We start from the raw sequence: 17,356 nt of genomic DNA on the forward strand, positions 1-17,356 counted from the left end.
TAGCTTAGGCTGATCTGGGATTCACTACATAGTCTCAGGGTGGTCTCGAACTCATGGCAATTCTCCTACTTCTGCCTCCCAAGTGCTGAGATTAAAGGTATGCGCCACCCCGCCTGGCTCTTATTTTTAATCTTAATGAGAAAGATTTTTCCAACACTTGATCCTGTAAAATTGTTCTCAGTGATATGTAAGATAAGAGCCTTGGTACAGTTAGAGGTCTACTTTTTACTTGGTTGTTAAAACTCTAACAGATGGAGGGACAGATGTCAGAAAATATAATTTGGCTCCCTGTCTGAATTTCACCGTTGATCACAATATGCGACTGCCTTTCGGCAAAACTGAGCACAGGTGTACACTTTAGACTGCAAGAAATAATGCAGAAAAGCAAATTTATCAAACTCAATGACAAGGAGAAAGAGATATAGAAGACAAAACTAAAACTGTTTTTCTCCCCTGCTGGGAAGTAGTGCATTGAAATTCTCCTTCTAAAGGACCCCTTTTACCTTCTAAGTGACAAAATAATTTTACTAATGTCAAGGAATGCTGCCAAACAGCAGAGCTTTCAAATATCAGGAAGTGCCTAACACTTATTTGGCAATTCTGGACTACAACCCTGTGCATTTCTCAGTTCCTTTCTAGTTAAACATTCCCCTGAATTATTAGGAATCATTTAGGCTTCCAGTGGTTGCTTATCAACAAGTTATTTTCACATTGGGACTTATTTAAAATGGCACTCAGCTTTATTACTTTACTGTTATTTCATTTCCACAGCTTTCTGAAGAATGTTAAAAGCTGATGATCTTGATTATTTCTCTTCTATAAATTATATGTCATATTATACTTATAACTCATGGTTAATTGTATATTCTAAAATAACGTGGCCCACACTTATTTTTCAAATTAAGCTATTTTTCAAAGAATATGATGTTATTTGAACAATTCTATTATAAAATATAATGAGTAGTTGTACAGAATAGCCAGAAGAAAACTAATCCCTATTTTAGTACTTTTCATAAATGATAACCAGGTAATTAAAAATTTCATAATTTTATTGTATTCAGAGTTTCATGTGTTTTCATTGAGTATTTGTTGCTTTGCATGATTGGCTAAATTTTAGAGTAAATAAACAAATGCCAAATTATATTTGAGGATAAACAAAAAAGTACCTTAGCTTTAAAGTTCACAATAAGTTTTAACAACTTATGAGCAGCTACTATTTGGTAATGTGCATTAACTTCAGTCCTTTTCAATATTAATCCCGCTAGAAATACTTTTAATCTACTTGAAAAAAATGTGGTACAATATAGAACAAGTATAACTATTATCATATTTTATGTTCTTAGTGGCTAGGCCAACGCCTAATCGTGGGGTACCTATTTTGATATATGAATACCTTTTCTCACAGGAGAATTGAGAACTTGTCACACATTATCAAAATTCAAATCAATTTACAGTAGGCAGAATATATGATATGACTCATTGCTTTGGAGGGTATTAATGCAAGCACTGCATACAAATTCACATAGTTCTTCACCTATTCCCAGTATTGGCAGCATTTATTTATTGCAAGAAATACGTATGGTGACAGAACTGCCCAGCTGTCCCAGCTCCGCCCTAAGGCTCTCACTCTTGTGGCGCTCCCTCGGGACACTGGCATTCCGAAGTACGAATCCAGGTGATATCATACTGCAAATGAGAAATGGTGACATGAAAACATGAAATTGTCGTTAGATATGAAACAGATGGAAGTGGGACAAGGAAAGTTTAACCAGAAACTGTAATTCTGAATGAACCTATCTAAAATATCTACAGTGAGACTTTTCAACCAATAGGGATTTTTGAGTTCAAACTCTTCACTGGCAGCATAAAATGAGGTGGGAGCAGCAGGACAAATGAGGGTGGGAGAGGTGAGTAAGGACAAATTATACTCAGCATTATCGTTTAAAATTTTTAGAAAGAAAAAAAAACACATATTTTATTCTAATGCAATAAAAAAAATTCCTGGGTATGGGTATGCTTAGCAATAAACTGATCCAGCAAAATTTTCATATTTTTAAAAAATATTTTATTAATTTGCAAACAGAGAAAGAGAGTAGGAAAGAGAGAGAGAGGGTGTGTGTGTGGGTGTGCCATGGCCTCCTAGCACTGTAAATGAACTCTAGACACATGCACGGCTTTGTGCATCTGGCTTCCCATGGGTATTGGGGACTTGGACCCTGGCTGACAGGCTTTGCAAACTAATGCCTATATATGCTGAGCTATCTCTCAAGTCCACGGTTTTCATCTTTAAGAGTGTAAATTGGCTGCTGTGTGCAGAGTAAATTATAAAGCAGAGACAGCACTCAGTAGCAGTTTCAGCTGTCTAGGTAAGAGTTGGAAGCAGAGCCTGAGATGCTATAACTGGTTAAGTGAGAAACAATTAACTGAGGAACAGGTTCAGAACTATAGCCTGAACATTTGTAGATTTGAAGGTACCTTGGATATGGTGTGGGGAGATGGCTCAGTGGCTAAAGGTGCTTTTTTAAAATTTTTATTTATTTTTATTTTTTTTGAAAAGGAAGTTTATTTTTTTTTGTTTATTTATTAATTTGAGAGCAACAGACAGAGAGAGAAAGTGGCAGATAGAAAGAGAGAATGGGCGCTCCAGGGCTTCCAGCCACTGAAAACGAACTCCAGACATGTGTGCCCCCTTATGTATCTGGCTAACGTGGGTCCTGGGGAATTGAGCCTCAAACCGGGGTCCTTAGGCTTCACAGGCAAGCGCTTAACCACTAAGCCATCTCTCCAGCCCTCTTTTTATTTTTTAAAATATATTTTATTTATTTATTAACTTGAGATAGAGGTGGAAGAGAGAGAGAGACAGAAAGGTAAAGAAGAGAGAAAATGCCAGGACCTCTAGCCACTGCCAATGAACTCCAGATGCATGCGCAACCTTGTGCATCTGGCTTTATGTGCTTCTTGGGGAATCAAACCTGGGTCCTTTGGCTTTGCAGGCAAATGCCTTAACCGCTAAGCCATCTCCTCAGCCCTAACGGTGCTTTCTTACAAAGCCTGACAGCATGACTTAGTCCGTGTTCAATTCTTCAGTACCCGTGTAAAGCCTGATGCACAAAGTGATGCATGCGTCTGAGTTTATTTGCAGCAACAGAAGGCTCTTGCACATGCCTGTGCTCAATCTCTTTAAAATTAAATAAAAACATATTTTTAGGGCTGGAGAGATGGCTTAGTGGTTAAGGTGCTTAGTTGCAACACCAAAGCCCCAGGTTTGATTCCCCAGGACCCACATAAACCAAATGCACAAGGGGGCACATGCATCTGGAGTTTGTTTTAGTGACTGGAGGTCCTGGCATGCCCATTCCCCCCCCTCTCTTTTTCTTAAATAAATAAATAAAAATATTAATTAATAAAAAAAAGAGACTAGATTTGATATGACAGAGAGACTAAGAAAAATCCAAAGGCAATGGGTCAAACCATTTACTGAAATGGAGAGAATTGAAGAACAAACATATTTTGAATTTGTTTGTTCTCAGCAAGAGTAAAGTGACCATCACTTTCTAACTGGAGATGTCCAGTAGACATCCGGAATGACAGAGACTGATAAAGTGAGCTCGCTAGTTGATGGAGATCCTGTAAGCCACGGGGTCCATAGGAAAGAGGAAAGCTGGCTGCAGAGATGGCTCAGTAGTTAAAAGGGCTTGCTTGCACAGCCTAATGGCCTGGGTTAAATTCCCCAGCACCCAGGTAAAGCTGGAAGCTCATAATGTTGCAAATATCTGGAGTTTGTTTGTAGTAGCAAGAGGTCCTAGTGCATTGGCCCTCACGCTCTGTCTTTCTGTCTGTCTCTTCCTCTCTTTCTTAAATAAATAAATATTTAAAAAAAGAAAAGAGGGGCTGGAGAGATGGCTTAGTGGTTAAGTGCTTGCCTGTGAAGCCTAAGGACCCTGGTTCGAGGCTCGATTCCCCAGGACCCATGTTAGCCAGATGCACAAGGGGGCGCATGCATCTGGAGTTCGTTTGCAGTGGCTGGAGGCCCTGGCGCGCCCATTCTCTCTCTCCCTCTTTCTCTGTCTGTGGCTCTTAAATAAATAAATAAACAATTTTAAAAAAGAAAAGAGGAAAGAGTGGAGGAGGAAGAATTGGAATAAAGCATGTGGCTCTTGGAGATTCTAGTTACACATGCAACCCTGGAATGACAACAACTAATAAAGTCTCTTAGAAACAATACTTGACCTTCCTAACTCTCTAGAAGATAAACTTCCAAAACCACACCACCAGAGTGTACTCTGAATAATGAGCACAGTTGTCTCAATAAAGCTAGTTGCCGTGCTGTATAAATAGCCCAGATAATGAGAATTTCCTAGTTTATTTTAATTTCAGGTAGTTTTTCTTTTATTAAATGACATTCTGAACTACAAGAACCAATAAGAAAGCAAAATGACTCAGACTTGTTTTGTATTCCACTACCATATGGTGCTTAGCATGAGGGCTGATATTTCTGAAAGTAATTTGTTATCAGCAGTCTTTGCAACTCACTGCTTTATCCCAGCTAAGCCCACTGACCTTGATTTTGTAGTGTGTCCCTACACAAGAGCCTCAGTCACACTCCTATTCACATTTAGTGTAACAAAGGTGAGGTTATGGACATGTTGGTGATTATTTACTATTTTAAGGACACTACTGTTATGCTTTTATTTTTTTAAATATGTTTTAAAATTTTTCATTCTTTAAAAAAATATTTTATTTATATGAGAGACAGAGATCCAAAGAGGCAGCCAGAGTGAGAATGGGCATGCCAGGACCATTAGCCACTGCAAAGAACCCCAGACACATGCGTTACCTTGTGCATCTGGCTTTATGTGGGTCCTGGGTAGTTGAACCGGTGTCCTTTGGCTTTGCCAGAATGTGCCTTAATTGCCAAGCCATCTCTTCAACCCATGTCACATAAATGTTTTATTACTCTTGTAAAGGAACTTTAAAATAAGATTACCACTCAAAATATTTTTTGAAAACTTGACATCCTCAACATAGTAACTACAATTCTTTTTTTATTTTAAAAAAAAAAAGCATAATTTGGGCTGGAGAGATGACTTGCAGGTTAAGGGACTTGCCTGTGAAGTCCAAGGACCCATGTTTAATTCCCCAGGACCCACGTAAGCCAGAAGCAATGATGGTGCATGAGTCTGGAGTTCATTTGCAATGGCTGGAGGCCCTGGCGCACCCACTCCATCTCACTGTTTCTGTCTCCCTCTCTCTTAACTAAATAATTTTTTTTTAAAGCATAATTTGTGGCTTGGTGGTACACTATCAATTTATATATAAATTTGAACATCAACTTTAATAAAGAGCCTAATTTCTTGCCTTTTAGGACAGAAATCATGACAAAATATTAACAGAAAATTCCATTCACACCAGAGAGTTTCAGAGAGGCGGAGACTTGGCGGTCTCCACATGCTATCGCTGAAGAAAGACTCAGAGGCAAGGCAAGCGTTGCAGAACTTCCCGGTGCCCTCCTGGCTCGCGCACTTGTGCTGCGTGATTGCTGGTGGACCAGGTTGCTGGGCTCATGGGAAGGAAATGTGTCAAACAGTCCTAAGGTGGCATTAACACTGTGGGCGGCAAACTCTATCTGAGCCTCGCTGGATATTTCACAGAAGGAAGTTGTCTCTCTAGGGCTGGTCTTTCTCAGAAAAAGAGAGGTGAGGGGGTGAAAGGGAAGAAAGACAGATCTGGAGATGTGCGTATTCTGCAACCTCGTTCCCTGTCTGAATGCCTTAACGAATGGCACGTCCCCCTTCCCTTTGCACAGAGGCCACGGTTCTGAGCTACGACGGCAGCATGTTTATGAAAATCCAGCTTCCCGTGGTGATGCACACTGAGGCTGAGGATGTGTCCCTGAGGTTCAGATCCCAGCGTGCCTACGGCGTCCTGATGGCGACCACCTCCAGGGACTCAGCGGACACCCTCCGCCTGGAGCTGGACGCAGGGCGTGTGAAACTCACGGTCAACCTAGGTAACCGCTTCCTTCCACCCTTGAACTAACGCTTCTCACTTCGTGTTCAGTTTTGCCTGCAAACATCGATCAAATAGCCTGTTTGCCATGGAGAGTTAAAATACTTGGTTCTCTTATTCCTGTCATTTATATTCACTTAGTAATTTTTTTGGGGGGGGGGAAGGGCACATCTTTTTATTCCTTTCTGTTTAACACAAGTCACTGTTCTGTGATTCCTCCCACTGAAGGTTCTTGAAAGGGAAGCCCAATCCATCAGTGATTTGAATTGAAAATGTAAATCACAAGGCTTACAGATGCCTTAAGTTGAATATGCTCTTATTATTGACTTTCTGATGGATGACGGATGGAGTTAAATAGAATATATGTGCACGTCCTTTGTTAGATAACACGCAAGTGGAATGTCCAGTTTCTGCTGTGTTATCTAGATCAATAGCTGTCCAGCTTCTCGTCCATGGGCTTCTCCTTTGAAGAGCCACCCGTGTTGTCATCCACCCTTTCTGTTTTGAAGTACCTTGTGGGATCTTTTCCTGTCAAACAACAATCCACAACCCTTCAATGCGCAAAGTCTGCGGCCCTCAGCAAACAGCCATGAGAACAGCAAGGAGGCGCGCTCTCCTGCAGAAAGAATGCTTTCCTGCCTTCACAAGCACCTAGAGGCGTTACAGTAAAACCTCACCCAGCCGGAGATGTCAGTCTAAATAAGGCAAAGTTTGAATTCCAGACCTTTAAAAGTTAAGCAGTTTGTTATGTTGTAAAATTAAAATTTAAAAACCAAGCTAGAAATAATCTTATCATGAAAAGAACTTACTAGAATGATGTTAATGACTGCCTAAGAATGATCCCCAATTGTCTCATATGAATTCAGCCATCCACTGGCACTGAGCACGTGAGATCAGTTATTTTTTTCCTGAGCTTGATATTTCAAAATAAAGTATGTTTTAATACAGTGTACCCTAGGAGAACTCATCATTCCAAATAAAGATTTAATATTCTGCCCAATAAATTTCAATATTATCATTAACTCCACATAAGAGGAGTAAAAATTAATGAGGTTTTACTGTATATCATGAAAGTATTAAACACACACAAATGAATAAATAGGGGAAATAATAAGGTTTGAAACTATGAAGATTTACTTTTTAAAGGATAAGTAAAATTTGATACAATAGGGCATTATTTACATTTCCAAATAATTCTGGGCAGAATTTTAGCTCACAAAACATAAGATGAGCCTGTTGAAGAATGCATGCAATATATTCAACTAATACTAGTGAAATTAAATTAAATGATAAAAGGGTTTTTTATTATTATTATGAACACACACTATTTACAGTTCTGTTAGTTCCCTTTAGTTCCCTCTAACGACAATGAGAGGTCCCTACAAGAATCTAAGTTGCTTACTTGCATTAAGATGCTATGTGCTAGTCAAAATGAAAAATTCAAAACAGAACTTGTGGGAATTTTTCAACAGCAAAGCATTCTGTAGGAAGAGTTGTGTAGATGCTGGTCCTTGGCTGTTTGCAACCACTTTTCTGATGCGGTTGACGACACATGACAAACTCAGCTATATGGAAACAGAATCTAGGTTTATATTTTCCATGTTCCCCAAAGGCATTAAATAGCAAACAAAGCTAACGAACATATATTTATAAATAACATAAACACAAAGCATCCCATAGAGTTATTTAAAAATAACCCCCATAATCACAGTCTGTGTTATCCACATCAGACATTCTGTGTTTATATCTGCTTTCATGTGAAGCAGGTATACACAAACCACAAAGTCAATACTGGTGATAGCCATGACACTCAGGCATAGAGATAGCATTGTAGCTCCTATGACAGGCATACTTTGTATGCCCTAAGAGTGACTACTCCATAGCCACCTTAGTTTCTAAAGGATGCACATGGTTGTTTCTGACATCCTGCAATTACTACAAGCTATTCAATCTAGCCCACATCTGGCTGTAAACATTTTATCCCCAGACAAATAAACTTAAAAGACAAATATACAAAAAATATATATATTAGGGTGAGATGAGAATAACCTTAAGTTTGTTTCACCAATTGACCACTGAAATTCTAAAACATTCTGTTGGCCTTTGCGGGATATTAGATTTTGGAGGTCCAAGATGTCTGAGCCTAGCTGAGCTTGCACTGTACCCCATTGTGACGGAGCACTTTTTAATTTTGCTGAAAATACTGATTTGTTCTTTCACAGATGGGGAAAAGGTTGCAGCCAGTCTACGTCAAGCATCTTTGACATTTAACTATTCTTTAAGTCACTTAGATTTGTCACCATGTAGCTTTGTTTGAATTGGCCATTTTTAAAAGCATTCTGTTTCAATGGTGCAGTTTTACAACAATGGATCTGGGTTTGAGAAGCATATGCAGAATAATGTTCTGGAGTGGCCATATTTGCATGTGTCTGTCCCCGGAAGGGTGGACTGTGATTTTATTGGATGTCTGCAGCTACTACCTTGAAGGATAAATATTCATTTTTCATCTATTCTTCCCCATCTAGATTGTATCAGGATTAACTGTAATTCCAGTAAGTGCCTATTCAAAATTTTTAAAATGTTATTCCTCCATTACAATGTAAATTAGTCAAGGAAAGAGAGAGAGAGAGAGAGAGCAAGAGAAATGTATTAATTAAATTCTTGAGCTCACGTTGGAAGTGCACCAGTCCATCATCTGGGTTGTAAAAATTCATTTATAACTCTCTACAACTTAAGAGTTTCCCATGGAAGCCCTTTGATCTATGTGGGAAGAGATGACAAGTATTTTGTAACAGATGATACAAACACCTTTAGCTAATTGCACTGGTGTTTTGTCAGATCTTGGATTTCTGGAGATCTCTTTATAACTGAATAAGATAAAATACTGTTGTTGGTCTCAGCACCTTCTGGTTTTATCCCTGAACTCAAATATAAAAAAAAAGTCATAATTTTTCTTAGTTTGAGAATGACTAGTAATTCTTCTAAATGCAGCTGAAATTTTATGTACCAAAATATGTTTTTTTCAAGTTATATGTTCTCAGAAATGTACTGGTCTTAAGAATTCAACCTTGATGACTAAGAGAAGTTAGATGATGAATTTTTACATCCTGATCATATATCTGCAAAAATAACTAAAACCATCCAAATCTGTGATTTGCATGCCAAATGATGAGTCACAAAGATGCATGGACTGAGTTTTATTTGAATTTAGACTGAAGGTCTAAAGGATTATAAAGACTGTGATTTTATTTTGAGTTGTAACATTATTTGAAAAGTAAATTTATTTTATTTCCTCATATCAATGTTTAGGTTTTTCTTTTCCAGGTTTTACTGACCACATAAAGAAAGCTCCCCAGTGATCACAAAGTTATTAGCTATTGAACAAATGGTTTTAATAAGCTTCTAATCTCTCAATGTCAGAAAAATATTGTTCCTTGTACCCGGAAGAAAGCTGAATGTGAGTTTTTGGAGCTTATTTCCCAAACATTTGGTTGCTTCCAAATGGCAATACCATTCTCTGAGGAACATAATAATGTTCTTAAGTTACAAGTGGAACATAAGTTTTCTAATAAAATTTGTCATATTTCACATGCTCATATTTGCTTACATGCAACTCATATTGGTCCTTGTGTGTTTTAATATCTTAAAATAGCATAGAGGCGAGTGCTTCCAATCACAACAAAGGAAAAGTAAATGAATCATGTAATAAAACATAATTATAAATTATAACCAGCCATGCCAAGCATTAAAAAGGAATCTTAAACAGGATAGTGCATGCAATAATCTCTAAAGGCTCCTACACAAATGGAATTTTCAAATATGCATCATCTGCTTCTTGTATTTCTGATGTACATATTTTAATAGATGTACACCTTTTACTGAGATAACGCCACTGTTCTCAGGCAGGAAAGTGGCACCTCACGGAGTCCTCTCTCCCAAACACGTTTGTGCCTTTTTGCAGTTGTAGGTTTCATTGCTCCGTCCCGAACTACAGAAAATACACATGGGGAAAATATCCCTTTCTAGACATGTGCCATATTGATTTGTATTTTGTGTGTTAAGTACTCAATGAATCATTGAATTTTAAGTTTTAAAATTAATAGTGCAAACTTTTACAATGGGGAGAATTAACCGCATCAAGTGTAATTTTCTGTTTTCTAGCTCCATCAAGGAATTTTAGATGCATGTGTTGAAATTTAAATTAGTTTTGACAGAATCAGGCCCTTGTTTGCCCAGTATGAGACTCTGGTATGTAGGTGGTTCTCCTCCTCCACATGTGCTTCACGCAGTAGTAATTTTGAAGACGAAGGTTTCCAGTGGTTAGTGATTCCCCTCCCCCCTTTCAAGTAGCGTTTGTTACATTTGAGCACTTGAAAGAAATGGATGGGTGTAAGTTCTCAGTGCACACCTTGAACAGGACCGCCAATGCCTTAGCTTGACAGCAGTCACTGAAAAGAACACTTCAATGACCGATTCCCTTTTGACTTTGTTTTATTCCCTTTATTATTTGTTTTAATTATTTATTTGTTTGTTTTATTTCCTTTGACTTTGCTTTAGTTGGAGAATAGTGGGCAGATGCAGTTGGCAACTCAAGTTTAATAAGGAAGAGTCAACCTTGAGGGAAGTTAGAAATTTAAATGCAAAATATCCTGAACCTATCTCCTATCTCAACATGATTAAATGGGCAGAGGTTCCACATGGAATGTTTCTTACCCAACGTAGAATAAATTAGAAATTACTGTATGTCAGTCCATCTAATTAAGAGTTTCTTGGAAAAGTCATTTATTATATATAACCTTTGTGAGCCATAAGCTTGTCTGAGACTGTGAAGATTAATGGACATTTAAGTCACAGTTATGTAACTGTCTTGAAAAATTGTGCCATAACTATGATATCCACCATATGGCAAGATTAATATGAAACAATTCAGAAGATCTCTTTTAAGAATAATGCTATAGGAAATAAACTAACGATGACATGAAATGCTTCTTACATTGACACACTGACAATTAAAATCTTAAATTCAAAATTACTAAGTCTGAATGGAAGCCTTATCAGATAAATTTCAAATCACTCTTAGAAATATTCTGCAGGGTTTACAGTCATCTTCTCCTTCCTGTGCTCCGTTCCTGTTTACAATGTCTGTCCATGACATGGAAGGAGAATTTCATACAATGTTACATTGTCCAATCATTTGTATTGAGACATGGATGAGGTGGAAAGAGGACCTTGCCATGTATATATTCAAACTTGCCCAACTATAAGAGATGTCGGATATGTTTCTGTTATTCCTATGGCACCAGAGTAAGTGTAGTGCTAGAATCTTCCATGGACGGGCTAGGGCGCAAGGCTTTGTTAGATGTCCTCCGAGAGAGGACATTCGAATACCAAGGGCCATCTGTGTTCCAGTCCTTCTTGCCATCATTTCTCCTCCTCAGAGGAAAAGCTATTGAGCGTTTTTAATTGAAAGAAATAGGCTACTTTTGATTTAAGTTGACCGTTTACTTTTGTGTATGGATAAGTTACTTAAAAAAAAAAAAAGATCCCTCTCTATGAATAGTGGTCATGTCAGTGTCGAAATCAAGACTTTGACGTTTTAGAAGATAAACACAATTGTCTGAATATAATCTCAGGCCAGTCTCAGTTCACTGGCATACCTTGTTTTATATCAGCACTAAAATGTATTTGCTATCTACAACTCAGAACTAGATTTAGGTCAGTTTTTGAAATTTTGTGTACCGACAGATGATATAGGGACGTTTGTCCTCCACTGTCCACGGGTTGGGATGAAAATAAGGGGACAGTCAGATTGCACTTTGCATCCTTCAGCCTTCTTTACTGAGAAGAATAGACTGTTTTGATCAAATGATTTCATACTACCCTGGTTAATTGAGCACTATATTTTAAAGCAGATAATTTCTTTTCTGGACAATTTAGGATGCTTCAATAAAGCTTGATGGGAACTGATTATAAGGTCACATTTATATAACATAAAGAGGAATAATACATGAATTTATTGAAAGTAAATATAGATTACTTGACAAAAAAAGCAATAACAAAGCCAGGCGTGGTGGCACATGCTTTTAATCACAGCACTCGGGAGGCAGAGGTAGGAGGATTGCCATGAGTTCGAGGCCACCCTGAGACTACATAGTGAATTCAAGGTCAGCCTGAACTAGAGTGAGACCCTACCTTGAAACACCAAAAAAAAAAAAAAAAAAAAAAAGGCAATTACAAAACCTATACAAAAACATCCCTTAAATACTAACAAATACTGTCAAGAGAAATCAAATCATACTAAAGAAAGTGCCCTTTGACTCAGGTCTGAACACTTTGCATGAAAGTGTAAATAATGGCAGTTTTTTGCCTGGTCCATAACATTAGATTTTTCGTTATTTTACAGATAAAGAATACCAAAGGAATTTTCTATTCCTTGTAAATATTTTATCTAATGTGCTATTATTAGTAGATTTGTAGAGAATTTGGTCTTATTCTGAGTTTTTTATCATTGCAAAAATACAGAGCCTAGTACCCTAGGAAAACTGGTGGACTTTCTAAAAGTGTCTCAACTTTAAACCAGATGCCCAGTGGCTCCAAATATATTATACTTTCAAACTGATGAGACTGCATTTAATTGTTGTCTGAAAATGTGGCTTTTATAGTGGTATATTACATGATCAAATGGGTTCATGCTTCCCTTAATCTTAAAAATAGTTTGATAATTTTGAAGATTTAGACACATTGAGAATTTGGGAACTAAACTTGCATATATTGATTTTAGGTGAGTCCTAAAGTCTATTTTAGTAACTACTTTCAAAATAGAGCAGATCAAGTGAGGATTTTATGCATCTTGTTCTTTGAACTTTTTTATACTTTCTTTTGTATTACAAAACTCATAGCATGATTTCATAATCTCCTTGCCAGCAGGAAGAACAGGAGTCACTTCTGCATTCACATAGCAATGGATGTTTGATAAATCCTTCATCCTTGCTTTGCTTGTCTGTGTCCTTCAGCTCAATGTCTTGTCTCTTCCAATCACTCGTTCTTCCTTCTTTCTGCTGTTGTCTGTGCTTTGTTCTCCATTTTGAGTGCTTCTTTCTCCAGTTCCCTTTCCTTTTGTTTTCTTACAAGGATAAGCACACTAGGCCTTAAGAAGGCCTGGTTACTTCTACCCCCATTTGGCTTCTGAGATGCAGAAGCAACAAGTTCTCTGAAGTCATTATCATGGACAAAATATCAAGGGCTGAAGTTCAAATTCTTTTAACCCTTCAAAGCGCAAGAATCAGAAACAAAAGAGAGAATCTGAAAATGAGTTCTTCACCTCATATTTGACTTGGAGAGATAAGGCACACTCTGAGAAGTATGTTACTGGATAACGGACTTTGATTGATGTCTAGGGTGGATAATAAGATCTTTGTATTATCTTTTTATTAGCAGAATGAAAAGATCAACTGGATATTAGTTATCACCAATTTTGCTATGTCGATAAAAGTGGAAAGCAATAAAAGGGTGCCCCACATCAGCCAGTGACCCCGAAGCCTTGCTAGAGTGATATGTCCAGCTGGCCTTTTGGCTGGCTACATGGAGATAGGAAATTTGGGGAGGCTGGCGCTTGTCTCTGTGAAGCAAGTGTTCAGTGCACAGCCGTGTGGTAAGTGCAGAGCAGAGAATTTTAGAAAGGCGTCTTCTGCCTGTTCACCAGAACAATGACAACTTGCTTTGTGGAGTTTGTCAGCCATTGCCTCTCGGTGACTCAAGTCTACCTGCTAGGGATAGGAGCCACTCCAGGAATGAAGGAAGATAGGAAAGATCCATTCAGGGAACTTGAGTTTGCCATTACTGCTGTTCTATGAAGGAAAAGGGAATAAAGAGACAGCTTAATAATTTATTATCTTCAGCAAATTTTAAGAATATTTATTATAAAAGATAGAGGGATGGCTGGAGAGATGGCTTAGCGGTTAAGCGCTTGCCTGTGAAGCCTAAGGACCCCAGTTCGAGGCTTGATTCCCTGGGACCCATGTTAGCCAGATGCACAGGGGGGTGCACGTGTCTGGAGTTCGTTTGCAGTGGCTGGAGGCCCTGGTGTGCTCATTCTCTCTCTCTGCCTCTTTCTCTCTGTCTGTCACTCTCAAATAAAAAATAAATAAATAAATAAATAAATAAATAAATAAATAATAGAGGGAGACCATAGTTTCCTAACAGAAAACAAACAGCTAAAATTAGAAACACAATAATAAATTCAGCCAGGAACCTTTTAGAAACCTACAAAAATTGGAATGGAAAAAGCCCATGTGACTCCTACACAACTTAGCAGTTATGAAGATAATAAGGGAGAATATTTGTCTTTGCATATTTCAAAAGCTAAATAGATAGGTCAACCAATAATGTTGGGCTTGAAAAGTAAGTGACCTAGGGTCTATTTTCACAAACAATCAATTGCGTGCTCATATGCAATCATGAAAGGCTGTAATGTTTTAAACATTACAGTACAGGTTAAGAACTCACATTGAAACCAGTTTACTCCATAAGACAACCCTCAAAGCAATGCAGAATTCAACATTAATACTGAAAGAATTCAAGATTTCTTTCATTTTTGAGTGCTATTATTGTAACCATGGCCTAGGTAAAAATTGTCAGAAGATTCTAGAATGTCTCTGAAGAAAATATTCTGAATTTAATACTTCTTTACTTATTTGTGTAGTAAGGGAATTTTCTTTCATACAACCAGATTTTTCCACATGGAAGAGGCCTTAGCAGACTGGCCAGATAGTTGTGTTGCAGAAGGAATTCGTCACTTTGAGTTTTTTTTTTTTTTTTCCTTCCTTCCTTCCTTCCTTCCTTCCTTCCTTCCTTCCTTCCTTCCTTCCTTCCTTCCTTCCTTCCTTCCTTCCTTCCTTCCTTCTTTCTTTCTTTCTTTCTTTCTTTCTTTCTTTCTTTCTTTCTTTCTTTTACTTTCTTTTCTTCATATCCCTGTCTTTCAGGAAAGAAGCAGCATTTTAAGATTGTCATGGTTCCAGAAAATCAAGAACAAATATAAGGACCATACATTACTTACTATTAAAAAGACATGTGTTTTTATTCTTTCATATTTAGTCTTCTCATTGGTAGATGTATGATTATAGTTTTGGTAGCTTTGTGGAAGAAAAACTTTTTTTTTTCTGTATTTGGATTTTTGTGCTTATAATGATTCAATTTAATAGAGGGATGATGTCTACAAGATCAAAAAGACTCAAAACTACCATGAATTTTTGCCTAAATCAGCATTTAATTTCAGGAAGCACTGACATTCAGGAGTTATCCAGCTTCCATCAAATCACTCACCTTAAAAAGAAAGACAAGGGGCTGGAGAGATGGCTTAGCGGTTAAGCGCTTGCCTGTGACGCCTAAAGAGCCTGGTTCGAGGCTCGGTTCCCCAGGACCCACGTTAGCCAGATGCACAAGGGGGCGCACGCGTCTGGAGTTCGTTTGCAGAGGCTGGAAGCCCTGGCGCGCCCATTCTCTCTCTCTCTCCCTCTATCTAGCTTTCTCTCTGTCTCTGTCGCTCTCAAATAAAAAAAAAAAAAAAAAAAGAAAGACAAAAGACAAACTTTAGCATTGCTAATTTTATCCAAAAGAGCATCGCAATAATTTATACCTTACCAATTTCTTAACTGTCTGGCAATATGGAAACAAGTATAGTCACAGGCCTACAAAGAAGATGCATAACTTATAGCACAATGGTAGCATACATATCACTCCTGTTAAGACAAGAGGAATGTTGGCTTTGTAGATTGGCTCCCAAGTACGTGAGCGAGCATGTTCTTTAAGCACCATAGTTTAAGATGCGGAACACAAAATATATTTGAAGAACTTGAAAATGTATAATTGAGGATTTTTTTTGTTTTTTTTTTTTCTTAGATAAACAGATTTTGCTATTTGATTGTGGAGATGTGTAAATTAGGTCAGGTAAATATATGCATATGTTTCAGATCAATGATAGTGTTCATGTTTTTCTGTTAGTTTTACTAAAGTTTTTAAAAATTTTTACTACAGTGAAAATTAATTGAATTTTTACTAACTCACAAGTATGTTTTAGTAGGATAATATCAAACAACAAACACAGTCAGTTAACTCACAATATTTAATAGGCAAAAAGTTGTTCATAAGCATTTAATAATAATAATAATAATAATAATAATAACAAGTCAACATTTGATATTATAAAATAATTTTGTTTCCACAGTATTTTGTACTGATTTATACTGGGCTAAATGTGTTCATTACCTAAGGCTACACACATTCAGATTATCTTAGTTGATGAATCTATTCCTATGAGAACACGCTAAGAACTGATACCATAGACAGGTACTAGCATTAAAATGGAATTTAAGGATTGTAAGATTGTACAGCGCACTATTGCCTTTATGGTGAGGAACATCTTGCTAACCCCTCCTTCACACACTGTCACTCAAGATTCCATTCTCAGTGTTTTCCAGTTGTCCTTATTATTATCTTCTCTACTTCTCTTCTCCTTTCTCTTAGCTTCCTTCTGCCTTGGCTAGGGCTTCCAGGGCTCCCTGTATCTGCTGAGTCATGGTGTCTCCTGTGACTTAAGTGTGTTTCCATTTGCTGCCTGTGCTGTGCGTGTTCTTTGGTTGTCACTGTTCCCAGTCACTGTTACTCTGCATATTTTGTGTAACTAAACTCTCCTAGAAGAATCTAGTGAATGTTTTATTTACCCCTGTCCTCCTGGGCAGAGTTTTCAAAGCAGTTCATCTCCTAAGCCACTCACCCATTATTTCCTTCGGTGGAAGATCCCCATTCATGATCCAGTCAGCTGGCAGCAAACCTTAGGGCAGAAAGGTATCGTCTCCTCAGAGGAGTGTTAGAGCAGCCGGACTTCCACAAAAACTCACCTGTATGAGCAAATTTGCTTTCACTGTGGCCATGAAGTATCTAGGAGTGTTGCAGTCTCTTCAACACATGAGATAATTCAAGTGGGCAAGGCTGGGTCATCAGAGAACTTGGAGCTTGAAATGCTCAGCATGCTCCGAACCCATCCTTATGTCTAATTGTTATGAATGGGAGCAAGGAGCAAGATGGTTATGAAATACATAATGAAAATACGTTTCCAAAAAAGAAGCAAAAAAGAAGAACTCATTTTCAGATTCTCTCTTTTGTTTCTGATTCTTGTGCTTTGAAGGGTTAAAAGAATTTGAACTTCAGCCCTTGATATTTTGTCCATAATAATGACTTCAGAGAACTTGTTGCTTCTAATGGCACTTAAATCACTATATTTTATTCTCCCCCAAATTGGATAACCTTTGGTTGTTTTCTGAGTGTACCATTTGTTCCAATGTAAGAATTC

General features: G+C 37.7%; 1 protein-coding gene across 1 annotated transcript in view; it reads left to right on the top strand.

The window, feature by feature from the left end:
* LOC101599863 (neurexin-1) overlaps window positions 1-17,356 on the top strand; it is a 545,566-nt gene that overhangs the window by 498,119 nt on the left and 30,091 nt on the right. The window contains exons 11-12 of the mRNA XM_045137280.1: window positions 5,807-6,010; window positions 8,535-8,561. Of these exons, the coding sequence (XP_044993215.1) occupies window positions 5,807-6,010; window positions 8,535-8,561 (231 nt within the window). The remainder of the gene's footprint in view (window positions 1-5,806; window positions 6,011-8,534; window positions 8,562-17,356) is intronic.

This window comes from Jaculus jaculus, chromosome 18 (genome assembly GCF_020740685.1).
Source record: "Jaculus jaculus isolate mJacJac1 chromosome 18, mJacJac1.mat.Y.cur, whole genome shotgun sequence".
Classification (NCBI taxonomy): domain Eukaryota; kingdom Metazoa; phylum Chordata; class Mammalia; order Rodentia; family Dipodidae; genus Jaculus; species Jaculus jaculus.